Raw genomic sequence first — 19,039 nt, 5'->3', positions numbered from 1 at the left:
ATAAAATGGAGAAAGGCCCCGTTTTAAAAACAGGACTGCGTGGCTTGTTTGGCTGTGTTGCAGGTGGGAGAAGGGGTGAGAACCAAGGGGGTTTTGGGGAGGGAGGCACAGCTGGGCTGGGGAACTGGAAGGAAAGCTTCACACTGGATGTACCAGCACCCTCCAATCCAGCTGCAGTGGTGGGAAGGCAATTCCCCTTCCCTCCCATGCCAAGCCCTCACCTGGAGCAGCCACATCCCCCACCAGAGCATCTCCGGGAGTTCCCTGATTTCCCCAGCATGAGCCCTTCACGTGGCTGAAGGGGTGGAAAACACTCAAAATGCATCCAATTTGTGTTGGATCCCAGATGTTTGGGGTGAGGATTTGGATGCGGCCCCCAGGCCGATGTCCATCCAACCTTCCCTCACAACCAGGGAGGTCACACCATGTCCAAAACCTCCTGCAGGTTTTTAGTCGAATGAATCCCACCCAACTGCTTGGTCAGCGTCACTCAAAGCAGCACATAAACGTTGTTTCTCTTTAAAAACCCAACAATTCCAGCACTTTTCCCCATTGCAGCTTTATTAGAGAGGTCTCCTGCCCTCTGGTGACAAAGCTGGTGCCTCCCAGGGCAAAGGGAGTCAGGGATTCCCTGAGTTCCCTCAGGTTTAAAGCCTGAGGTGCCACCAGCCAACGTGACTCTCCTCCAGACCCCTGCGGCCTCCTGAAAACGGGATTTCCTCACTTGCCAGGGAATAAAAGGGAGAGGTGGACAGGAATTCCACCTGGTAGGAATATTAGGAAGGGACACAAGTGCTAAGTAAGGCTCAAGGCCATATTTAATTAGTTTGCCAGTGCTGAAAGCCTGCAGTGGACAGGAGAGAGATTTCTGGGAACAGTGGAGCCGTAATTATTGGCAATACTCAAAATCTGGGTGGACACAGCCCTGGCCAATGGGCTCTGAGTGGTCCAGCTGGAGCAGGGGCTCAGGCCAGACCTTCACAGGTCCACTGTGACCTGAATCCCCCCCGTTCTCTTGGCACAGCTGCAGTGATGGGTGTCAGCTCAGACAGGAGCCTCCCACACACCCCACTCACAACCCCAACCCACACCAGTGAGGGGCTGGTGCCTCTCTGGGGACACAAAAAGGACATCCCTGGGCGTGCTGGTACCCAGTGGGTTCCTGCAGACAAAAGGGTGTCCTGTAATCACAGACTCACAGAGCTACGGAATGGTTTGGGATGGAAAGCACCACAAAAACCATCTTGTTCCACCCCACTGCCATGGGCAGGGACACCTTCCACTAGCCCAGGCTGCTCCAAACTCCATTCAGCCTGGCCTTGGACACTTCCAGGGATCCAGGGGCAGCCACAGCTTCTCTGGGCACCCTGTGCCAGGAGGGTGGTGAGGCATTGGCACAGGCGGCCACCACAGCTCCCCTTCTGATGCCTGAGGTGGCCACCTAAAAACAGAGACTAGACAAGAGAATAAAAGTAGGTATTTATTTGAAGGGCCTTCAAAGGCTCACCCTGGGCAGTCAAAAGACCACACCCAAGATGGACCTTGGGTCACGGGTTCTTCACACTTTTATAAGTTTGGTCCATTTGCATACCAGGGTTAATTCTCCAGTTATAACCTCAGTTCATGATGTCATTACCCCAAGTTCGCCCCTCCTCTAGGTTTTAGTTTACACATTTTGGGGCCTGGGACAATCAAGGTGTCCTTGAAGAGCAAACCTAGAGAGGTTTGTTATGTCTAACCAGCATGGGAGAACAGCAGCTGACGGGCCACACGAAACTTCAGAGCTACACACTGGGCAGTGCAGGGTTTGAAAAATATCAAAGTTAAAACCGAAGGCATCACTTCGGGCCGCCGGAGAGCCGGGTCGGGACCCGTGTCCGGCGGATCCCAGGGCCCCGGAGCTGCGGGGCGGCCACGGCGCCTCAGGCGCGCCCCCGCCCCCGCCATGGCGGCGCCCACGTGACTCCGCGCTGCCACGTGACCTCGCGTCACGTGGGCACGCCGAGGGGGCTGCGCCGCGAGCCGTTGGCGCCACCCGCCGGCCGCGCGCGCGCGCGCTGGGAGGCGGAAGTGGCGTCACCGCCGCGCGACCGGAAGCGGCGGGAGGAGGCGAAGGGGGCAGGAGGGAGGAGGCGGCGGCGGCGGAGCCGGAGCGGCCCCGGAGCGGCCCTGGTGAGTCCTGGCCCTTTCCCCTGCCTGTTCCTTCCCGTTCTCATCCCCGTTCCCCTTCCTCTTCCCTTGTCCCTGTCCTCTGCCCCCTGCCCGCGCCACCCCCTGAGCCCGCGGGGCCGCCCTCGTCCTGCCCTGGGCTGCATTGCCCCATATAACATCTTTGTGTGTGTGTGTATATATATATGTGTGTGTGCATATTTATACGTGTGTCTTATGTGTCTGTAGGTGCAGCCATAGGGGTGAGCGGAGGGACCGGAGCTTCCAGCCCTGCCCCCGGTGCTGCCCTGGAGCCCCGGGAGAAGGGAATTGCACGGAGCTGCTCCAAGGGCTGGAGCCCCTCTGCTCTGAAGCCAGGCTGGGAGAGCTGGGAATGTTCACCTGGAGAAGAGAAGGCTCCGGGGAGACCTCAGAGCCCCTTGCAGGGCCTGAAGGGGCTCCAGGAGAGCTGGAGAGGGACTGGGGACAAGGGATGGAGGGACAGGACAAGGGGGAATGGCTTCCCACTGCCAGAGGGCAGGGATGGATGGGATATTGGGAAAGAATTCCAGGCTGAGAGGGTGGTGAGGCCCTGGCACAGCGTGTCCAGAGAAGCTGTGGCTGCCCCTGGATCCCTGGAAGTGTCCAAGGCCAGGTTGGACGGGGCTTGGAGCAGCCTGGGACAGTGGAAGGTGTCCCTGCCCATGGCAGGGGGGTGGAATGAGCTGGGCGTTATGATCCCTTCCAACCCAAACCATTCTGTGATTCTGTGATCTTAGAAAAGAAGAAAAAAGCACAAAAAAGTAAAAAAGTGACAATTTTGTGCCCTGACATCATAACCTGTTGGGGGAAGAAAATCCCTTTTCTGTTGCTCTCCTCTCCAGCCCAGGCACAGGAGTTCACTTTAGGCTGTTGGCCAGAATGAGCTGTTTTATCCCCAACATTTCATTCCTCACATCCAGAGGAGATTCCCTCTGCCCTTTGGCTGCCAGTGGAAGCACAGGGTGAGGGGTTTCCAGAAGCCCCTCTGAGTGTTCCAGAGGGAGCAAAAGCCCTGACAGCGTTTTGGGATGCACCAACATCCCCTGGCATGGGTGGCATCCCTCTGGGAATGTTCTTTCCCAGGTGTTTAGCGATGCTCAGCTGTGACACTTAAACAGAGCTGTTTCCATGCTCCTCAAAAGGCATTCCCAGCCTGCAGGGCCCAGCTCCAAAACTGCCTGGCTCACTGGAGCTGCTGGAAGTGAAAATTCTGGAGAGACCTGCCCAGAGGTGGGAAGGAGTTTGGCTGCGTTGGGATGGGAAGTGGGAGGAGGGAGGAAGGAAGGCCGATTGCTCAAGGTGAAGAGAGGCAAATCGAGCGAAGGTGTGGGTGGAGTTGGAAGAGAAATGGAGTGGAAACTGGAAAGATCACAAAGATTTGGGCTGGGGGTGGGCGAAATCATGGAAAAATCACTTGGAGCAGCCTGTTGCCCTTGAGGGTGCTTGGATCTGTCTTGTCCCATCCCAACCTTGCTCTGCTGTGCATGGTCTTCTCTTTCTTGCTGGATTTGGAGCAAAGGAGGAGAGAAGCAATCTCTGCACTGCCTGGATCCCCAAATGTGTCACAGCTCCACAGACAATCCGTGCAGGATATTCTTAGCAGCACGCAGCGCTCGCCTTCGGAGCCTTCACCGGGGCTTTGATTCCCTGGCTTTGAAGTGGGGCTGCTGTTGCTGGGAGGGGTTCTGGGAGCAGCAGTGCTGGCTTTCCTAGGCAGTATCATCTTTCACAGCAGAGAGAAGTTGCTTTATAGAAATAACCTGGGTTTTGTTAGTAGACAAATAGATAAAGATACTCAAAGTCGAGTCAGACAAGGAAATCTCTGGGAAAACCTCGCCTGGATAAAGTTCCTCCTGTTCGAGATGGTTTTTGGAGCTTGATCCGGCCCCTCTAATGGTCCCAGCTCTGCGAGGTGCTGGACAAGGAGCTGTTGGAGGGGATTTCTCCTTCCCCCAGCCAGGTGCAGGCTGAGCTTTGTCCTCAGTCTCCAGCATCTGTCACCTGCAGCCACTTCAGGCTGGACACCACAGCCAGGAGAGCCAGGAATGATCATTTTATCAGACATTCCTTTGAGCTAAACAGGACAGCTTTGAAATCCAGCTCTTGGCTGGGTTTTTCTGTCCAGCTTCTGAGGGGGCTTTTCCTTTCCCTGCTCCCCAGACAGGCAGGAAGGGGCAGAGTCTCTCCTGCCTGGCACGATTTGACTTCTCATGCTGGGATGGGACAGTGATGGCCTTGGAACAGCCTGGGGTCTGTGGGGCAGAGCCTGATCTGCACCTGGGGCTGCCTCAGGGTGTTTGGGGATACAGATAAGGTGCCTGGTGGGCTGTTGAGCAGCTCACAATATTTACTGATCATCTTAAAAGCACAGTGGCCTCTCTTGTACCCTCGTCCTTGTGTGGCTGTCTCCACAAATCTACATTTCAGTTTGCCTTCCCTTTCCCCCAAACCCACCAGAGCCTCTTGTTCTCCAGCCCAGTTGGTTTTTTAACCTCTCTGCTGGGGTGGTTTCTGCTCCAGCAGCTTCTCCTCCCTCTCTGGCTGGTGTTTGCTGCCTGCAAGTTCTGTCCATGGAGCAGAGGATACGAGATGTCCTCGTTTGCTTCTCAGGTTTCCCAGAGAAGCTGTGGCTTGCCCCGTCCCTGGAAGTGTCCAAGACCAGGTTGGACAGGGCTTGGAGCAACCTGAGATAGTGGAAGGTGTCCCTGGATCATGGGAGACATGGGAATCCTTATACTCCAAAAAAATCCAGCTTATTCTCAGCCAGAGCTGCATGTGAGGCCCCATCCCACTGTCCTGCTCACACACCCCAAACCCGTGCTTCACCCCACCTCTTCTGCCCCAAAGTGTCCATTTTGCTGCTGCAAAACTGAGTTTGCCTGCTCTGATCCCACATCTTGCTCCATCCCTGGTCAGGAAGCTGTGGGTACAAGCAGAGCTCCGAGGGGTGTCCATGAGGATTTATTTCCCCCTGTGGGGAGCACAAAGTGCATTGCAATGGCAACGTCTCTGCCAGGCCTTGGCTTTCCTGATTGCCCAGCTCCCTGTGGTGCTGAGGGATTTTGAGGAAGTGGATAACACCTCTGTGGTGGATATTTGGGTTGGATAAGGATTTGCTACGCAGCGTTGACCTGGTGCTTTATTTTTTTAATCAGCATCTGAATCGTGGTAAACAGGGCTCGTTTGGCAACCAGTGCAGGCTGGCAGCACCCAGCTGGACTCCTACGGGTTTCTCATCCTCACCCTCTTGAGCTGTAGCTGCTTTAGGCAGGAGTTAGGAAGGCACCAGCCATTTTTAAACCTGCTGTACCCTAAAACTCCAGGAGACGCTCCCAAATCTGAAGCTTAAAGCTCTGTTCCCCCCAGTTCTCAGCCTGGGATGTAGCATCACATAATGATTTGTGTTACTTCTCCCCTGCTCTTCCCCTGCTTTGCTCTGGGCCACGTTTCTTCTTTCCTTCAATCTCCATCTGCAGGTTCTGGGCCAGTTTTCACTCTCTGCACTGGTTTGGTGGAGACTTTGCTCCACATCCTGTCTCCAGGTGCAAAGGGCTGTGTGGCACCCTGGATATCTGGACAACTTCTCAGGTGGTGGTCAGTGATTCAGACCATGATGGCCAAAGCAGCAGAATGCTCTGTTTGAACACATAAAGTCTCTTGAAGCCGCAGCTCTACTGCAAAAACACGTTTTCACTGTTCAGAATGAAAGAAAAGCAGCTCGGGTCTCTTAAGAATGAAAAAACGATGATTTTTTTCTTAACTCTCCTAGGCTGTGCCAGGTTTCTTGTGTCTGCTGAGTAGCAGGTCATGCCCTGACTGCCTTCTACTCCAAGCCCTGGTCACCTGGGTGCTCGTCCTGAGCTGCCTTTGCGTGAGTTGACGTTCCATAGTGGCTTTGCCGGGATCCAGCTGCCCTGGCCAGGGGAGGCACCAGCACCGCCTCCCCTTCAGTAGCATAAAGGATTGATTAAAACGTGCTGCCTGTGAGGTGGAGGCCACTCACTCTCCGTCTGCCCTTTTTTCAGTACCTGGAAGCAGTTCTGAGCCCCAGTAAGTTGAGATCCATGGCTACAGTGCTAATGTGCCGAAGATTCCCAAGGCTGAGCAGGGTGACAGCGTTTTCGACCACAGCCAAGCGCAAGGCCGAGCATGGGAGCAGCAAAAGCAAGAAGGAAAAGCACGATAAACCAGGGGCAGCCAACACTGGGACTGAATCCGGGGCGACAATCCAGCTGCTGAAGCCACAGGACTACAGAGTGTTGTATAATCCAGCTGCCTATGCCAAAGGCAGGGCTGGCTCCCAGCAGCGCGTGGATAGGGACAGCAGCCAGGCCCTCAGTGACACGTTCACCGGCCCTGGCACCACGCAGGCTCCGCACACATTCCCTCCTGCCTCTTCCCAAGCTTTGCCACCCATCAGGAATGCCCTGCCCAAGCCCAAGTCCAACACACTCCTGGAACAGACCATCCTGGCCACGCTGTACAAGGAGGAAGCAGAGAAGGAAAAATGGGAGGTGCACAACTCCAAGGAGGATCCCCGCATGTTCCAGAAGGGGAGGCCTGAGTACAGATCTCTCAGCTGTGACAGCGCTGAGCCAGCACAGACCCTCCCTGCAGAGGAAGGGGAGTCGATTTTACAGAGTGTGGCCGGGTGTGAGGGCAGCCCGGGAATTCTCACGGATTATTTCCACAAGCTGAGCCGTTTGCCAGCGGAGCGACGCACGGCGCTGGTGTCCGATCCCAGGTTCGGTGCCCTGTGTCACCATGCTGTCACGGCCATCAGGCTGTTCAGCACCCCAGATCTCATCCAGATTTTAAAGGCTTGTGTCCCTTTGGCCGTGCCAGCCTCCCACCCGCTGCTCGATGCGTGCGAGGCCGAGTTCTGCCGGCGGGCGTGGGACATGGGCCTGGAGCAGCTGCTACTGGTGGCGGATTGCTGGCGCTGCCTGGAGCGCAGCGTGCCCTCCTACCTGGGCATTCTGTTCAGCTATGCCAACCTGCACTGGAAGGACCTCACCTTGCCCCAGTTTGTGCAGCTCCTCTACATCATCGGGGAAGGCCGAAGGTCGCCCGCGGACTTGGCGCAGAAGGTGGAGAGCACGATCCTGAGGCACTTGGACGCCTTCACCTTGGAGGAGCTGGGGGCCATCTGCTTGGGGCTCTTCAAGTCCCTCAGTGGGCTGTCTGACCACATCATGAGGAGGATTGCAGACAGGGTGTCCCTGCAGATGGAGGACATGAGCACTTACGCCTTGGTGAACGTGCTCAAGATGCTGCGCTACACTCGTGTGGACCACGTGCCCCTCATGAGGGAGCTCGGGAAGGTGATTCCTGCTCGCATTCCTACAACAAACATCCAGGGCATCATGCACATCACTCTTACCTGTTCATCCCTGCACTTTTTTAACGAGGATATTTTGGCTGCTGTCGCCACCTCGTTGCCTTCCAAGGTGTCCTACTGCCGGAGCAAGGATGCTGCCAAATTCCTGTGGTCGTTTGGGTGCCTGGACTATGAACCTCCCAACACGGAGGAGTTTTACTCCAGCCTGATAAAGCAGTTGCATATGAAACTCCATGAGTTTAGCAAGTTTCCAGAGCATCTCCTTACTGCTCTGCTTGGCCTGGCATTTGTCAAACGCTTCCCAGAGGAGCTGATAGACTTTGCTTTGAGGGAGGAGTTTGTCCAGAAAACCAGAGGTAGCAAATATGAGCTCAACAAGGACCTGTTCACCCTTGGTAAGAGCGTTGAAATCGAGTGCCCAACCTACCAAGGCAGCCGCCTCCCGCCTCAGCTTTGTCAGGAGTTCACTGAGGTGGCTTTGAGCTTTGCAGAGCGGGAAATATACGTCAGGCCTGAAATTGTGGAAGCCACATCCCTCCTTGAGAGCATGTTGGGAGGCCCTGAGTATGTGAAGAACCACATGATCCTGCCCCACACGAGGTCCAGCGACCTGGAGGTGCGTTTGGCCATGGATGGATGTCCCATCCCTTTCAACTTCAAGGATCCTGTGGCAGCCAAGAAGCTGAAAGACATGGGAGTTAGTCTGACAGATGATTTAATTTCTCAGCTCGTAAAGGGGAGAACTCACAGCCACTCTCCCGTGGAAGTGGGAAATGAAGCCGGCATTGCCAGACAGCAGAGAGGGGACGCAGCAGGAACGCCGTGCTTGGGTGGAGCCCTTACTGCAGGTGCCAAATCCCAGGCTGATCCTAAAGCAGGGTGCTGGCAGCCTCAGGAAGTGAGGCTGGCACTGCAGGTGTCCAACAGGAACCACTTCTGCTACGGCTCCAAGCGGCTGCTGGGGCTGCACTGCCTGAAGCGGCGGCAGCTGCGGCTGCTGGGCTACGTGGTGGTGGAGATTCCCTTCTGGGAGTGGTTCCCTCTGCTCAAGCGCACGCGCTCCGAGAAGCTCAGCTACCTCCACTACAAAGTGTTCTGCCCGGTGCTGCTCACCAGGGCTGGCTAGTGGGGGCAAGGGCTTGCCCAGAGCCTCCCCAGTGCATCTCCGTGGCTGGGTGCTGGTTAAAATGGTCTCTGGGTGTTGGCTCGGTTTTTGGCAGCTGCTCTGTGTGGCCATTTCTGCTCTGGTGACATCTCTACTTCCCGTGCTCTCCTTTTGTACCCAGATCCTCAAATGCTTCCACCACAAATAAAACCTGCTAAGGATTCGTTTTTCTCTGTGATTGTTTCTTTCTCCGCCCTGAATGAGAGTGGTTGGGTTCGATGCCTCTGTGAGGGCAGGAATAGAGAATATTTAGTTGTGAGGCTGAGCTGGGTGCCAGGAGCACACACAGCTATTTCCTCGTGTTTCCATCCCCATGGAGCTTGGGCTGACGGCACAGCCTGGGTTTCTCCTTTAGGATCTGGGACTGAGGGTTGGGGTGCTCTGACCTCAGACATTCATTTCATGCTCCAAGGACTTTATTTGGTGTCCACCATGCACATTCCTTATGGCAGCAGCCCCTTAGTCCCATGCAGGACACCAGGAAGGGATGTGGTGACGAGCTCCAGACAGCCTTGTTTGAAGTTCCTTGTCCAAAACCACAGAGGACTTTTTTCAGGTCTGTGTTTCACTGCCTCAGTGCAAAGATCTTTGTTCACCTTAGGGAAGGCACACACTGAAGAGAGAGGGAAAATCCACAGCCATGGGTAAAAGCAACTCGGTGACTCAACTTTTGCCATGAGATTTGTAGCAGAGTCTTCCAGCAGAAGGGAGTGTGGTGACTTGAAAATGCAGAATAATCCATTTCCTTACTGAGGTATTGAGACTGGAAAAATTAACCTGAGTTGTTTCTCTCAGGGTCACAAACAGGTAGGAGAAAATCCTATAAAACACCCATACAGAGCTCCTCACGTTGCAGGAGAAGTCTTCAGCCCAGGAAAGAGAGGAGAGACAGAACAGGGGGAGAACCTTGAGTTTTCCCAAAGAAGGGAGCAAGGAGAGTTGGTTTGCCTCTTTTCGTAACACCAGTGCTGAGGGCCAAGTGAATTCACCACTTGGTAAATTCATTTTGGTTCCAAATGAGCCAAAAAGAGCAGTTTTGAGGCACAGCCTGTAGTTGAACTGTCAGTCTCCTACAAGGTGCCAAAAAGTGCCAAAAGTCAGCCCAGTTTAAACAGTTCCTCAGTGGCAGCCCAGTTCTGGAAACCTCTCAGACTCAGAAAGGCAGTGAAGGAATATTGGAGGAGAGTTGGTGTGTGCTTGTCCTGCTCCTTGAGGAGCAGGAATTGCTCCTGATGGCTGCCAGACCAAATTTTGGGATAGAAGTGCGACTCACCTGGCTGTTCCTCTTGTAAGGTTCACACCTGCTTCATTCAAGGCATTGTAACCAAGCTCTGCTCTCTGCAGGTGTGAATTCCGTGTTGGGTTGGGGTTTATCTGTGGGATTTGTGCCTTGAATTCCACCTTTCTCCTTCCAGATGCAGCACAGGGAGCTCATTAACTCTGCCTTTCCAACGTGCCCCCGGAAGGCCAATTTCATTTGGGCTGAACCAACAGATCAGTGGAAAATCATTAAAGAGCTACTTGTTCTTGAAGGAGGCAGCGAGTCCCTGATTTGCAAGGTTGCCCAGGGCAGTGACATTTTAAAGCTGGGGTTAACAAGAGGTTACAGCTCTCACCTTGCAGATAATTTCATTCTTAAAAGGGATCTGAGACAGCCAATTCCAGGCACATTTTTTTTTCAATGGGAAAGAAGGTGTGTTCACTTGAGTTTCCTTAATGAGCGCTGGCAGAAGAATCAGCGGTTGGTGTTCAGATCCCAGACATCTCCCTCAGAGCTCTTCCGTGCCCTTTGCTCCCTTGCAGTTATTTAACACCAATTATTAATATTTGTGGGTAATCTTGACTCACTGTGACAGTGCTGGTGCTTTCCTACACCTACAAAACTCCTGCATCTTTGATAAACCTTCACATCTAATTGCTGGTCTGTTCAGAGGTGAGAAGCCATTTCTCTTTGATTTTGCTCCACAGGTTCACTAATTAATATTAATGTGATTGTTTTTCTCTCAACCACATCTCTCCACCACATTAATTTGGGTTTATATTGGCTTCACCTCCTGGACTCAGATCTGAGGTGCATTTTAGGAATTCACCCAGGCTCTGAAACACGAGACCCTTTCACTGCTCGTGGATATTCACTTCCTTTATTTTTATTTTTTTTCCAAGCTGACTCTGATGCTCAGCAAGTGACCTCTCTGCAGCTGCCAAGATGGTAATAAACGTCTGTCTCCCACAGTTCAAGCCAAGAATTCACTGCAACAAGGTAAAATAGTGATGGGGGGGGGGTTGGGGATGGAGCGATTAGGTGGAATTGTCCTGGGGGGAGGGACTTGTTCACTGCTCCTCTGGGTAATCAACATCACTGCTCTGATGTGGCACACATTAAATATTGGACGGAAAAGCCCCAATTTTGCAGGATCTCATAACCAGACAAGATCCCTTTTTCCCTGCAATATTCCAGCTTTCCCTCTGCCCAGTGGAACACACAGCTCTTGACAATGTTTGCCGAAGTTACTTTCCAAGTATTTCTGGTTTCACTCAGCACTTCAGAATCTCTTAAGAAACTCAGTTTTCATTCACAGCTATTTTTAAATTGTAAGTTTCCACACCAACTCACCCCAAAATCCAGGACAGCCTTGGCTATGTAAATACTGTGCTGCAAAAAGCAGCAGTACTGGGATTTCTTGTGGAGAGACCCAGCCATGCCACGGAGGTGTGGTGTGATTGTCATGATCAAGACCATATTAAAGAGATGGAATAAATAGATTTTCCTTGGTTTTATTTGTCCATTCGGCAAGTGCTGCAGATTTCTTAGGTCCTGGGGCTTCCAGGAAAGGGAATGGGTTGAGCCAGTCTGCCCAGGAGCAGAGCAGAGGATGGGATTGGGTGTTCTGGGAGAGCCAGCCTGGTTTGATGGATCTCCCTCAGGGATGTGTCAGGTTGGTCCCAGAGGCTGATTACCATCCAGAGTTCCTCTGGGATCCTGTAACTGTGATTCCAAGTGCCTTTCCACATGGCAGGATAAGTTGGCCAAAGAAAATCTGGAGACTCCCATGTGAAAAGGGAGACTGAAAGAGGAGACTCCCATCTCCCCCACGTTCATCCTCTGCTCCCAGACACCCTCTCCCACTTATTTTGCTGACCCAGGCAAAACCACGCATTATCCCTAATTTTCCGCTCTTCCAGCAGTTAAGTCAGATCTGGACGTGGTGTGACAGAGGGTGCAGGAAGAGGGGATGGGAGCACATGGCTGGAGGAGGGTGGGAGTGGGTCTGCTCTGAGCTGCACATAAACCTCAGCCTTGGCTCCTGGTTGATGTCACCTTGAGAATCTATGGAAGTGCTTGTGAAATTCGCTTCCTTCTGTTTCCTTGCTCCAAGCTGAACCCAGTTTTGTCCTGGCACACAGATCTCTGCCGATGGCTACGAGGTGGAGAACCTGATCTCCGAAGACCTCGCCAGGAGGAACCGCGGCTTCCGCAGCGAGTACTTCATCAAACCCCCGGTGCACGTCACCATCTCCTTCCCCTTCAACATCGAGATCTGCAGGATCAACATCGACATCTCCTCCGGAGGGTACCAGACCTTCTCCGGCCTGGAAGTTTACACCTCTACCTCATGCAACAAAACCTCTTGGCAGAGCCCTGAGGGGCAGTGCTCAGGTCTGGCCGGGCAGCCTGTGTCGGACAAGGACACCTTCACCCTGGTGGGCAAAGCTGTCTTAAAAAATCAGAGCAAAGTGACTTTTGGCCACAGAGGCTTCAAGCCAAGACCTCCCTTCCATCAGATGGAAAATGTCTTCTCCTACCCTGGCTCGGTGTCTCAAGATCTCTGGAACAAAGGGCCGGCCTCACTCAGCAATGTGTCCCACCTAAAAATCTGCATCACCCACGTGGCCGGCGGGGGCCTGCCCAGCATCAAGAGGCTGGAGGTGTGGGGACAGCCTGCCAAGTCCTGCCCACAGGAGGTGATCGAGGGCGTCTTCCAGGTGGCCTCCCAGTTCCTGGCCCAGGACGTCGGCAGCCTCAAGCCAGAGCTCTGGACGCCGATGGAGAGCGACTGCGTCCCCTTCAGTGCCAACGAGCAGCAGACCCTGCACAAGCTGGTGGACGTCGTCCAAGACATCCCTGAAGAGTTCCTGGACCCCATCACTCTGGAGATCATGACTTTACCCATGCTCCTGCCCTCTGGGAAGGTGATTGACCAGACCACCCTGGAAAAATGCAACCGGAGCGAGGCGTCTTGGGGCCGGGTTCCCAGCGATCCCTTCACGGGGGTGGCCTTCAGCCAGCACTCGCAGCCCCTACCTCACCCCACCCTCAAGGCCAGGATAGACCACTTCCTGCTGCAGCACAGCATCCCTGGCACCAACCTGCTGGGGAGGGCTCACACCTCGGAGAGCCTGGTGCCCTCCTCCATCACCATGTCTTCTCTGAAAAGGAAAATGGACTGCATGGATCAGGGCTCCCTGCAGCCGCCCTATTTTTCTGCTACAAACTTACTTGTCACGGCTACCTCAGAGAACAGTGCTAAAAAAATGAAAACTGGCAGTGACTCCCCCTTGATCCAGATGGACTGTTCCACAGGTATCGTGGCTTCCCGGGTCACCTCTGTTCCTTGAGTGTTGTGACAGCCCCAGGCTGGGGTTTCAATCACGACAAATCCAGTGCAAATTCCCATCCCACCTCTAGACTTTTCCAGGCTGTGTTTGGCTGTTGATGGGTGTGGTGGAGCTGGGTCATTTCATGCTGTTCTCATGTTCCCTGTTCAGTGTTTCACAGCCTTTGTTTGCTCAGGTCACCCTGTTCCCCTTCTAGTTTGGACTTCCTTTCTCCTCCTTCCATGTGGAGACAACATTTTCCTCACCATCCTGGTTTGAAGTTTCTTTTTCCAGGGGGATTTATTGCGTCCTGCAAAAACAAGAAAAGAAGTGTCTGGTGGTGATGCAGTGGTGATGGCACGGGGAGTCCTGGCTGTGTGGATCATCATGAGGAGGGAGGTGGGAAGGAGAGCAGGAATGGGACACAGAACAAACCACAGCGAGGGAATTTCAGGGAGGAGAGAGAGCCCAGCCTGGGAGAGACCTGCACAGAATTTGCAGGTGGTTAAAGCAGAAAACCTGGTAGGGACCAAATTAGACGAGAGATGTGACTTTTGGCTACAGGGGAAGGGAATGGGCGCTGGTTTCCCTTTATCCGTGCTTTTCTCAGTGGTGTGGTAGCAGCACTGCTGGGAATGCAAAATGTTCTCAAATCTGAAGAAAAAGAGGCTCAGGTGGGACCTTGTGGCTCTCAAAAACTCCCTGAAAGGAGGAGCCATGTGGAGGTCAGGCTCTGCTCCCAGGGAACAAGGACAGGAGGAAACAAGAGTTGTACCAGGGAAGGTTTAGGCTGGACATTGGGAACAATTCCTTCACAGAAAGGGCTGTCCAGCCCTGGCACAGCTGCTCAGGGCAGTGGTGGAGTCCCCATCCCTGGAGGGATTTAAAAGCCATGTGGATGTGGCACTTGGGGACAAAGGGTGTAAATCCAGGTGTGGGGGTATCTTGTGGGTGGCTCTCCAGGCAGGTAAGCCCAGTTTCCTGGTCTGCTCTAATCTGCTGGTCTATGACATGTCAAAAGGTGACCCAGAGCTGCTGGGACCTGTCACTGCCTTCACCCTTCTCCCACGCTGCCCAAAAATGTTTTGAGGACAAAGCTCAGGTGGCCATTTGATTTTAAACAAATTCTTTGGTTGAAAAGAACGGATGTTGGATGGTACCAGGAAGAGTAGGGAGAAGTCAGACTGCACATTCCTGCTCTGATCCCTCAGCCTAGGGCTCATTCCCTGTTTTAGGAGGAATCTTTGGTTATTTTGGTTGTGGAGGTGTGTGACAGCTCCCACCGGGGAGCTGCCCTGGGGGTCCTGCAGCTCCCGTGTCCATACATAAATAAAAGCAGAGTGCTCAGCCCACGGAGCTCGTGCTGCACTGGATCATCAGCCTTGATTGGTGGAGCAAATGTGCAGCACCAGTTCCGAGCTCTTCCCTTGGGAGATGGATTTAACAGAATTAGTGATGCAGACAACATTCTCTTAATGCTTCGTCTTAATTAGCGCTGCCGGTGCTGCACAGGGCAGCCCTACAGGGAGGGTCCAGCCCTGGCCCTGGGGCTCAGAACTGGGACAAAGAGGGAAAAACAAGTCCCACTGATTTTATTAGTGGTTTAAATGTTCTCCGTGAGCTGCATGGAGCAAGGCTGGGAGCACTGGGCTGGGATCCTCGGGAGCCAGCTGAGGGAGTGCCTGGGAGTTCAGGGAAAAACAGCTTTCTGGGTTATTTGGAGTTTTGCCCCTTTTTAGACCTGCAGACTTCTACAACTCCCTGAAAGGAGGGTGCAGCCAGGTGGGGGTCAGGCTCTGTTCCCAGGGAACAAGAGGAAATGACCTCAGGGTGTGCCAGGAGAGGTTTACATTGGATATTAGGGAAAATGCCTTCATGGAAAGGGTTCTCCAGCCCTGGTACAGGCTGCCCATCCCTGAATGTATTTAAAAGCCATGTGGATGTGGCACTTGGAGACATGATTTAGTGGTGGCCTTGGCAGTGCTGGTTTAAGGGTTGGACTGGATGATCTTAGAAGGCTTTTCCAACTGAAATGATTCTGATCCTGTATAAGTTGGACACCAGGTGAATGTCTGGTGGTAATCCATAGGGCATTCCCACCTCCAGAACCCAAAGGAAGTGAGGTACTCCACCCCCATCCCAGCCCCTTGGTGGGGAAAAGACACCTCTCAACAAAACAAGTGGCAGGGTTCCTAAAATCCCCCAGGGTTCAGAGCCAAGGCAGCGTTTCCATTGCAGATTCTTTTTCCCAGCATCTGCTTCTCCATCTTTTTCATGTCTTTGCAGACCTGGTGTCTGTGTTTTCCTTTGCAGACCTGTCTCTATTTCCCTTTGCAGACCTGTCCCTATTTCCCTTTGCAGACCTGTCTCTATTTCCCTCTGCAGACTTGGTCTGTGTTTCCCTTTGCAGACCTGGTCTGTGTTTCCCTTTGCAGAACTGTCTCTATTTCCCTTTGCAGAACCTGTCCCTATTTCCCTCTGCAGACCTGGTGTCTGTGTTTCCCTTTGCAGACCTGGTCTGTGTTTCCCTTTGCAGACCTGGTGTCCCACGAGCAGAAGCTGTCGGAGAGCCTGGACACTGCCCTGACCTCGGCTCTCAGCTCCATGCCCTCCTTCACGGCCAAGCTGATGAAGAGCCAGCAGCAGGCTCCAGGAGAGGGTGGCTGCAGCAGTTCCTGGAGCGTGGGCACAGTCCTTGGTGAGTAACAGGTGCCTCTGGATCACCTTTGGGAGCTGCAGGAGAGCTGGGGCTGGGTTAACACCCCAAAGGTTTATATATTCCATATAAAATACTCCGTTGTCTCCCAGCAAGCTTCACTTGACAATCCTTGCCTCTCTCAGCAGTTTTGGTGGTTTATCCTCCCAGTGAGGCAGGTTAGACCTTGCTGACACCCCAGAAGGTGTGGGATGCTGTCCATGCCCACGGGCAGAGCAGGCTGTGGCAGCAATCCTGTGATTTTCCCATGTTCTTGGCTGTCACCTCTGTGCTGCCCAAGGATGATCTGGGATGTGTTGTGCTTGGCCACAGTGCTCAGCCTGCTCCAGGTTAGTTCAGACTGTTCCCAGAGCTCTGCAGTTTGGGCTGAGTGGTTCAGTGTTGCCTGTGAGCTGTGTGGAGCAAGCTGGGGAGCTGCCACATGGGTGCCCAGAGAAGCTGTGGCTGCCCCTGGATCCCTGGAAGTGTCCATGGCCAGGTTGGACGGGGCTTGGAGCAACCTGGGATAGTGGAAGGTGTCCCTGCCCACGGCAGGGGGTGGGATGGGATGGGCTTTATGATCCCTTCCAACCCAAACCATTCCATGATTCTTTGAGATGCCACGTGGTATCTGACCCTGAACAGGAACAGCTCACAGCAGCAACATCCCAGGCCAGCCAACCGTGTGTGTGCCCAGAATCCCATCAGGACTGGGTGTACACAACCCAGGCTGCCAAGCCCTCGCTGTTTTCACCCCACCTGCTGCCCAGCCCCTCATCTGGCTGTGTTTGCATTCCCAAAATTACCCCTTTGGGGGGCAGGGAAGCATTGAACCTTCAATGTCCCTCCACACGTTCTGGCTTCTCTCCCCCTGGGTGAGGCTCTGCCTACTCATGGATGAGAGGGGCTTCAGAGGGACCGGGTGACCCCGAGGAAGGGCTGTGTCCGTCTGTCTGTCTGTGTCTGTTTCTCCCTCTCTCGCCCTGCCCAAACAGCTTTTGCTGTTTCAGTGACATTCAGCTCTGAAGCTTTTTCCTGTCCCCTCTGAAACTGCTGCTGTTTGAGAGCTGAGCAGCCCTCGATGGGCTGTGTGTGACAGGAATGCAAAGTGACACCTCAACTGTTCCACTTGGGAATCGCTGCTTTTAATCCGGCCGGGAGAGCGGGAGGGAGGGTGATTTAGTCTCAGTAAAAGTGAAAAGCCCTTTTTTACAGTCATCTGTCCTCAATTAAAAGCCTGACGGTGCAAGTGCTGATGTGATCCATCCCTTTCTGAGCACACTCTGCCCTGGGAGCTGGACCATTCCCTTTCCTTATGGTAATGGCAGGAAACTGGCACAGTCCTGAGTCACAGCCGAAGTCTGCAGGATCTGGGGCCCTCAGCTTGTGGGCAGAACTGGCACTGAAGGGGTGCCCCAGCCTGGACTTCTCACACTGCCTGCCTAATCCACTTCTGTTGCCTTGTTTTATACTCTCAAGCTCTGCCAGGGGAGGTTTAGGCTGGACATGAGGAGGGATTTCTTCACAGAAAGGGTGATCAGACACTGGAAGGGGCTGCCCAGGGAGGTGGTGGAGTCCCCAGGAAAGACTGGACGTGGTGGTGTCGGGTCACAGGCTGGACTAGATGATCCCTGAAGTTTTTTCCAGCTCGTTTGATTTTGTGATTCTGGATTTGCAGAGCACGGCAGGAGCAGCCAGACTCAGGGATGTGCTTCCTGTGGCAAATCCTTCTCCTGCTACTTCAAGGCGGAGCCCGTGTACCAGCTCCCCTGCGGGCACCTCGTGTGCCGGCCCTGCCTGGCCGAGCGCCAGAAGGCTCCAGCCTCGCCCATCCACTGCGGGAGCTGCAAGAGGGCGGCGGCCACACACGATGTCAGGAGGGTTCACTTCTGACCCCCCAGGCTGCCGGGAGGACGAGGAGGAGCTGCTGCTGTGCCCCGTGTCCGCACGGATCCGCCGGAGGAGCTGCCAACCCGCCGGGAGGAGAGCCGGAGAGCGGAGAGGACTCGGTCTTGTGCTTACAGAGCAGGGGGGGTGGGGGGTTAGAGAGCGGCCCGGAGCCTGAGGATGACAAAAGCCATAGCTTCTTTATCAAGGAATATGTATTTATCCAGGACTGGTCTCCAGCACCGCCCCGGGGCTCAGAGGTTTAGCACAGGTGCCTTTCGGACCAGCTCAGCTTCCCCGCGAGTTCACGCCACGTTTGACCAGCAGCCACCCGGTTGTGGAGCAGGTAAAGTCCTTGTGAGTGACAACACACACAAAGTCCCCTCTCACTTCCTCCCCTTGCCCACCTCACCCTCCCCTCGTCCTGCTGGGAGCGTGTCCCTCGTCCTGGAATCGACAGCGAGAGGCCGTGGTTGAGGAGTGAGGAGCTGGCAGTGATCTCACCCTGCTCACCCAGAATCTTGTAGAAAAGCCATCCCATCCCACCCTCTTGGTTGATGTCGTGTGACCGGCCCAGCTCCTGGCTGGCTGATAGACATTTAAGCCTTAATAAAATGTTTAAAGTCAATTTCTCTCTCTGGCTCCTAAATTGGTCTCATCGTGGGGCTTAATGATGTCGTGGGGGGACTCTCTGGGCACAGGAGGAATAAACAGGCTGGAAAAAGCCAAACCAACCTAGGGGAGCTGCAGACATGGGGGGTTCAGAGGGGTTGTGGCAGCAGCCTCGTGGATCACAGGGATGAGACTCACCCACGGGGGTCTCAGAGAGCTGCTTGGGAAAAAGCCAGACAAAAAATGACTTGGATGTGTTCCATCCTGGATGTGATGGAGGTAAGGTGACATCAAAGGGTTTGTCACCTCTACAACCCCGTGCTTGTGCCACTTAATTGGTGTTCTGGGCCATAAGGAGCCTCCAGCTGACTCAGCTCACCTTGGTCACACCTTTATTTGCTCTCAAAAGGCACCTGAGCAGCGCTGTACCCAACGCTGGCACGGGAAGGAGCTGCTCATCCACTGGAACAGGGCTTTGTGCTGGCCCCACAGTGCTCCTGCTCCCCCCTGTCTGCGTCAGCAGGAGTTCACAGCCCATCTCCATTCGCAGCAA

The 19,039-nt window shown here is 54.0% G+C and overlaps 1 protein-coding gene across 4 annotated transcripts; it reads left to right on the top strand.

Moving 5' to 3' along the window:
• Positions 1-2,086: 2,086 nt before the first annotated feature.
• LOC309572980 (RING finger protein 37-like) lies at positions 2,087-18,487 on the top strand. 4 transcript variants are annotated; one of them, XR_014226395.1, is made up of 6 exons: positions 2,102-2,172; positions 10,860-10,956; positions 12,102-13,278; positions 15,829-15,990; positions 17,666-17,996; positions 18,102-18,487. XR_014226395.1 is itself a non-coding variant. In XM_082281567.1 (5 exons), the coding sequence occupies exons 2-5, from the start codon at positions 10,903-10,905 to the stop codon at positions 17,878-17,880; spliced, it is 1,608 nt and encodes a 535-aa protein (XP_082137693.1). In that variant the 5' UTR covers positions 2,102-2,172; positions 10,860-10,902; the 3' UTR covers positions 17,881-18,008. The 4 variants fall into 4 exon arrangements, 3 of the variants coding, with proteins under 3 accessions (XP_082137691.1, XP_082137693.1, XP_082137692.1); XM_082281567.1 differs by lacking the exon at positions 18,102-18,487 and having other exon boundaries at positions 17,666-18,008; XM_082281566.1 differs by lacking the exons at positions 10,860-10,956; positions 12,102-13,278; positions 15,829-15,990; positions 17,666-17,996; positions 18,102-18,487 and adding exons at positions 5,960-6,061; positions 6,216-8,867 and having other exon boundaries at positions 2,120-2,172.
• Positions 18,488-19,039: the final 552 nt, after the last annotated feature.

Source organism: Coloeus monedula (genome assembly GCF_965178545.1).
Source record: "Coloeus monedula genome assembly, chromosome: 5".
NCBI lineage: Eukaryota > Metazoa > Chordata > Aves > Passeriformes > Corvidae > Coloeus > Coloeus monedula.
Note: the sequence above shows the minus strand (reverse complement) of the source record. Positions and strands in the feature narration are given on the sequence as shown.

What these genes read in the sequence shown, in the direction of transcription:
- LOC309572980 (XM_082281565.1), top strand. Translation starts at nt 6,255, where the DNA reads ATGGCTACAGTGCTAATGTGCCGAAGATTCCCAAGGCTGAGCAGGGTG.